This window comes from Limulus polyphemus, unplaced genomic scaffold (genome assembly GCF_000517525.1).
Source record: "Limulus polyphemus unplaced genomic scaffold, Limulus_polyphemus-2.1.2 Scaffold1076, whole genome shotgun sequence".
In the NCBI taxonomy this organism is placed as follows: domain Eukaryota; kingdom Metazoa; phylum Arthropoda; class Merostomata; order Xiphosura; family Limulidae; genus Limulus; species Limulus polyphemus.
The window spans coordinates 57,050-64,118 of NW_013666686.1; the positions used below are offsets into that span (position 1 = coordinate 57,050).

General features: G+C 31.4%; 1 protein-coding gene across 1 annotated transcript in view; it reads left to right on the forward strand.

Annotated features, from left to right (window-relative positions):
- Positions 1-7,069, forward strand: part of LOC106462025 (DNA damage-binding protein 1-like) — a 49,262-nt gene that overhangs the window by 14,388 nt on the left and 27,805 nt on the right. Inside the window, exons 9-13 of the mRNA XM_013921896.2 lie at positions 829-1,007; positions 1,717-1,825; positions 2,727-2,905; positions 5,969-6,132; positions 6,320-6,450. Coding sequence (XP_013777350.1) covers positions 829-1,007; positions 1,717-1,825; positions 2,727-2,905; positions 5,969-6,132; positions 6,320-6,450 — 762 coding nt within the window. The remainder of the gene's footprint in view (positions 1-828; positions 1,008-1,716; positions 1,826-2,726; positions 2,906-5,968; positions 6,133-6,319; positions 6,451-7,069) is intronic.

Genomic DNA, 7,069 nt, shown 5'->3' on the forward strand with positions numbered 1-7,069 from the left:
TATATATATATATATATATACTAGTTGTCCTTATCCAACGTTGCCAGGGTATTACCTAAACAGAGGGCCGATGTTTACCCTTTCGTGTGGAGCCTCACTTTGTCACATTTGTTGCATATGTTTTGCTGCTTGTGATTGCCAATCAGAATTGTTTTTCTATCTTCTTGACATTTTATCATACCTAACTCCCCTCCCAAAATAAAATGAATAAAAACCAATTTATTTTTTTCAGAATTACATGGGTTCAACTTGTCTATTCTATAAAAAAAAAGGTAGTCATGTTTGTCAGTAGACATGACATTGTTTGATGGATGTTTATTCTTACACCACAATGGAACACCTCTCTATAAAATACACAAATTTTTCTGACATCATTTCCACTTAAATCGAACCAAAATTCCAGTACATCTTCTGTGGGAAAAAATTAGATTACAAAGTTTTCATTGACACTAAAAATGTGATGTGAGACATTAAACCTTTATACACTGATTCCATATCTTTATAGGCCTAATATTATAGGGGCTGAAATGTATGAACAAACAGACACAAACTTAGCTGTATATATTAGATGTGAAGGACAATAAAGCATTATCTTCAATGTCATTAGACTGAATGTCTTCAAAATCAGCTGATGACAGTGTCAGGACTGTTGTTAATTTTAGCTCTTAAAAAAAAATTATTGAAGGTGAAAGATATTTTTTCTTATTATTTAAAAAAAAATTCTTATTTAGATTCTATATTATATGTAATTTTCTGTTACTACTGACAGCAATATTGATTGAGTTTCTTGATGTGATATAAATTTATGCTTTGCTATATTTGGCACAGCTAGTGACATGCTCTGGTGCATATAAAGAAGGATCTCTACGTATTATCAGAAATGGAATAGGAATTCATGAACATGCTAGTATTGATCTGCCAGGTATTAAAGGAATTTGGCCTTTGAAAGTAGATACAGCCACGCAGTATGACAATGTTTTGGTTCTCTCTTTTGTAGGACAGACAAGGTAAGCTGTTATACTAACATTAGTATTTTAAATATTTTTATTTTATTTTTTGCAAGTACATACTAAAGAGAAAATGAATCAATTGTCCTTTTTATAACAAGAGTTCGTATTACAACCCTAGTCAATAGTTATACTTTCACTGGGGCAGTATTTTCCATATGTTATTAATTTTCTCATAACAGGTCTAGGAAGGCCTGTTTTAGCTCTAGGTGCTTGTCCTAGATTTTGATGTGTTGAAAAATGGTCTTCATCATATATGAACCAGTATGATGTTTCTAAACTTACAAATTGAACTTGTAACACAGACTAACCTGAATGAGAGAAGAGAAATATAATGTAAGGAAGAAATGCACAAGCAACACAATATGTATAATGTTGTAAAGCATGACTGTCTGGAAACAGTAGAGTTGGTTGATTTACAATAAATGTATCCCTATTATGAGATTTTCACTGAGAAAAAGCAAGAAAAAACAGTTTGAGGTAAAAAAAATCCAAATGTAGGCCTAAATCATAGTCTTCTTTATGGTGGTGATTAAAAAAAAAAAGAGCAAATTTACTTTTGGTTTTGAGTTGTGCTTGTGCATTCTTGGTTAAGATGAAATTAAAATCTTGTTTTTGTGCTAAGTGGTAAGTTATAAGAATCCCACATGATTCTAGTGAGATGGTGTGTCTGAGTAAGGACACATTTTGATTGATTTATTATTTCTAGGATATTGATGCTGAATGGAGAAGAAGTGGAAGAAACTGAACTTCCAGGTTTTGATACTAGTCAACAGACATTTGTATGTGGAAATGTTAAAGGACAACAAATCATACAGGTTTGTTGAGAAATCTCAAAATTGTTTAAAGAAATATAATTTTTACATCACAACAGTTACCAGCAGGGTGTGACATTGATTAACAGATCATGCTCTGAGAGTACTTTTTTTCTTTCTACCAAGCTACTACTATCAGCTATACAATTTTAAAACAGTAGCATATGATTAAGATATTTTGTTCATGCTTCGTTTCTGATATTTGAGTAAGATATATATACTGTTCATGCATTGTTTATTATGTTTTTATTAACAAGTTATGAAAATAGTGTTGTGTTCATATATTAGAAAGAATATATATATCAAATTCTTTTGACTAATGTTGTTTGCATTTTGTATATAACTTCTGTACTTTAAGAATTAATATCCTCTTTAATATGCATTTTACTGTGAAATAGAAATATTTATAACAAACATATTTTAATATTAAGATTTTAAATATTTTTTTATGCAGCTCTGTTGCTGATTAAGTGTAAAGATTTAATAAAAATTGAGGGCTGATAGAACAGCTATTTACCTTCACTGGTCTGTAGCTCAGGGTACTTACCATCACTAATCTGTAGCTCATGGTAGCATAGTTTTGTAAGTATCTACTTATCAGTAGAATCTAAGATTTATCCATTGTAGTTTGAAAATTATTTCACTAAGTTTAATAATGAAAAATAAAGTATTAGTTAAGAAAGACAATATTTTTCTTTCTTTTCAATGAAATTTATACACATTTTGGTGAAGAAGAGTCCACAGAGATTATATTTTGTTTTAAAAAAAAACGATATTTTGTTAGTGTAACCCATATACTTTTATTTATAGAGGCCTCTGGTGTTTTTCTGATTCGTCTTCATAAATGTTAATATTTTTGTTCATTATCCAACTGCAAGTGCAAATGCTTCATTGTGTAATACAGGTGACTGCAGCATCTGTTCGATTAGTAAGCAGCAAGACTAGAAAATTACTCAATGAATGGAGACCTCCAGCAGATAAGAATATCAGCGTTGTTGCATGTAATAACAGTCAGATTGTTTGTGCTGCAAGAGAAAATCTTTATTATTTAGAAATTTATGACGGAAAAGTGAAACAAGTTAGGTAGGTTAGTAAGTAGTGAATTGTTAATAATTTTGAACTTCAAAGATAGTTAAATATATCATTTTGTGTTAGACTGTCACATACAAAAGTGTAAATATTTTCTGAGTCTGTTTTACCAGTGTCTAGTAGAAATGCTTGATAACTAAATAGTGTTTATAAGGTACTTCAAAAATAAGTTCTCGAATCAGGAGCAGTTTTTTTTTATTCAGTCATTTCCACCAACTTTTAAAATGCTCAGTAAGTATATAAGCTTTTTTGGAAAATTAACATGCCAATTCTGAATGAGCTGAATATGGCCCAGTGGTTAGTATGCTAGACTGTAGAGTTGATATTCCATAGTTTATGTCCTGTTAGAGCCAAAAGAATTACTTATCCATGGATGCATTATAAGAGTGAAGGCCAATTCTTTCTATTTCATTTGTCAAGAGTTGACTTTGGGTGTTATTGATTAGCTGACTTCCCTTTAGACTATCACTTAAATTAGGAATGGCAAGTGCAAATAACCCTCATGTAGCTTAGCACGGAATTCAACAAATATATCCACTCTAAACATTGCTTTTAATTACAAGCTAAATTATAAACTGTACAAAGGTCTGAGTTTTGATATACATCCTTCCTATGTTATTTTCATAAAATCCTGATGTTTCAGAAGTATCAAATCTCATTAAAGTAAGTAATCAGAACTTATTAAAAATTATTAATTTATTTCAATACTTTATTGGATACAACTGTCAACGTAACTACAAGTTGAAGGTGCAACAAAATTTTACAGTTCTAATTCACAATTCCTAATGTAAAATACTCACAATGTTAAATGACATTTTAAAAGATGTTTTTAGCTGCACACTTTTATCATGTTCTGAACTATGTGCTCCCTTTTCCAAAGCTACTGAATTTTTATCTGTTGGTTTTTTAAATATGTTTAGCTGGTATAATATTTAATGCCATCTTTGGAATTTTTCCTTTTCTCTTTTAATGTCTGATTTGGACAAAAACTAATGTTTGCAACTCAAGGTTGAATAATAATAGATCTATGACTCAACTGCCTATGTAAAAAACCAGCACTTTACATGTCATAAGTTCATGAAAGCTTTCTATGTTAGTATTATGCTTCTTTTGATTACCATATTGTGATACACATGCTTGCTAGGGTCCTGTAAAAGTATTAGGTCACCAAGAAATTAATGTCATGTTTTGGAACACTTTCATTACCCACCCACCCCAAAAAAAAAACGTACACCACATAAATAGTTAAACGAATTGCCTAAACATCATGTTAGTGTAGCCTATATAATGTGTAAAGTTTAGTAAGTTCTAATCCCTTGTAGTGATGGCACATGACGAGACACACATTCGAAATGTAATGCTGTTTGAATACAAGAAGGGAAACAATGTCTCTATAGCCACAAAGAATATCAAAGAAGTTTATGGAAATGTTTTGAATGTTCATAATTGTCACCGATGGTTAAGCAAATTTCGTTCAGGTGACTTTAGCCTTAGAAACTGTGATGGCAGGAGCCAACATGTTGGAATTCATATTGATGCTCTCAAGACGCTTGTTGAGTCTAACCCAAGGCAACAAACTCGTGAAATGGCCCTGAAATTGCATGTCTCTCATGAAACAATATGTAAATATCTAAGGAATATGGGAAACTCCATAAAAAAGGTGTTTGGGTGCCTCACGAACTCTCTAATGATCATTGTTTCCAACGTTGCTTCGTCTCTTCTGGCGCATAATGCACATAAACCATTTTTGGACAGAATTGTCACCGGTGATGAAAAATGGACTCTCTTTGCGAATATTAAATGCCAAAATAATGGCTCAGTCCTAGACAAAAACCACTTTCGACCTCAAAACCTGGACTCCATCCGCAGAAAGTGATGCTTTGCATTTGGTGGGATGTCAAAGGAGTAATTCATTTCGAACTCCTCAATCCACAATGAACTGTCAATGCAGAGATCTATAGTCAGCAACTGGAACGTTTAAATCAAGCCCTTCATCAGAAACGCCCTTCACTCATCAATCGGAAAGGTCTTCTTCTCCACGACAATGCACGTCCACATATGCCATGTTTGACGCAACACAAGGTTATGGGGTTTGGTTGGGAAGTTCTCCCCAACCCACCATATTCTCCAGATTTGACACCATCAGATTACCATCTCTTTCGTTCACTGCAACAACATCTTAATAGGAAAACGTATGTAAATATGGAAGGTGTTAAAAAGGACATTGACATGTTTTTTGCTTCAAAGCCAAGTGATTTCTTTAATCAGGGCATTAACAAAATTAACAACCTGATTGTAAGATGGAATTGATAAGAATGGATACTATTTTATTTAATAAATGTTTTGTTTGGATATATAAGTTGTTCAGGTTTTTTCATCCAAAAAAAAGTGATATTAATGTCTTGACGACCTAATATGTCTATTGATCAATGAAAATTGTATTAAAAAATGTGTATTAATATAGTTAAAATTTTTTACAGTGATACAGTATTAAAAGCTTTTTATGAAAATATTTTTAACTTTGTTATCTCCTACTAGAGAATGATTTTTATAGGACCACTAAATAAATTGTTAATTATGAAGTGTTTGTAAAGAAATGGGACTTTAGAACAAGTTTTTCATCTTTTTATGGCACCACAACTTATGATTAGAAACATGTATCTAAAATGAGAATTAATCATAATTTAGAATAGTTCATTTCCAAACTTTTTACTTCTGTACAGCCTTGTCTTTGGTATGCACTTCTTTTCCTTTCAAAGTTATATTTCACCATTCCAATCTGTAACTCCCTTGTTCAAGTTCCAAAGAACTAGTTGTGTACCTTTGTGTAGTGAGAAGTTGAAACAGATCAGTCACAGTCCTAACTGCATGCTCAACTCACGATATGAGAGTTGCAGGTTCAAATCCCCATCACTGAACATGTTCGTCCTTTATGGTTGCTAGTTGGGTCATATTGGGAAAACGTCACAACCCTAACTGATAATGTTTTATATTAATTGTTTCTGTATATTTAGTATTTATACAAAAACTCATACTGTATTTTTGTTTTCCTTAAAGCTCTACTGTAATGGAATATGAGGTAGCCTGTATTGATATAAACCCTCTGGAAGAAGGGAAAGATGAAACACATCTGTGTGCAGTAGGACAATGGACTGATATTTCTGTGAGGATACTACGTTTACCAGCCTTGGAAGAGATGCATAAAGAAATGTTAGGAGGAGGTAGACATTCGTTATGGTGTACTTTTAAAAGTCTTATTATGATTTGAATGTAATTGGCTATCTTATTTTGTGTCTTACTGATGATTAGTTTGTATTACTCGTGTCTCTGTATGAAAACATTGATTTATGATGATTTTTGATAATAAATGTCAGAGCTTTGTAGAATTTTGTTTTTTTCTTTTTCCAGAAATTATACCAAGGTCAATCTTGGCTACAACATTTGAAGGTATTCATTATTTGTTGTGTGCTTTGGGTGATGGTTCTCTTTTCTATTTCATATTGAAGTCAGACTCAGGAAACCTTACTGACAAGAAGAAAGTAAGTTATGTTTCACTGTAGTAATTGGTCAATATTTTATTGCAGAAAATTACAATATTTATAGAATGAAGCTGCTGACATTACTTTGAATAGTTGTTTTAAGTTAGATCTAGACAGTGAAGGAATATTTTGTATATCAGCAGGCTCAGTATAAAATACCAAGTTTGTATACACATTTGCACTCATTAAGTATTTATACTATAACTTTTAATACAGTATGTGTATCTTCACAAAATTTGGTAGACTTTTGGGAAACATTACAAGTTTTTTGTGCACAAAAAATCAGGTTTTTAATAAAATATTTTTACCAAAGCTTTGTCTGAATATATCAAGTCTTTTTGTTATTAGTTTTTTAAAGTAATTTTCATGTTAAGATTAAAAATACTTTTCTTCATCCCCAAAATCTCAAATTTCATTTGCATAATCTCTAAAACCTCCTAAATACATTTCAAATGTTTGTTTCAGTAAAACTTTATATTTTATCTGTCATTTTAACTCTATACAAAGTTAATCAATTTGATTGACTTTGTAACCAAAAAAAAAATTAAATAAATCTAAATTACCCTTTTTCTTTCTAGAATGACTCCAAATTGTAACATGAAACCACATTTGTTTAGCC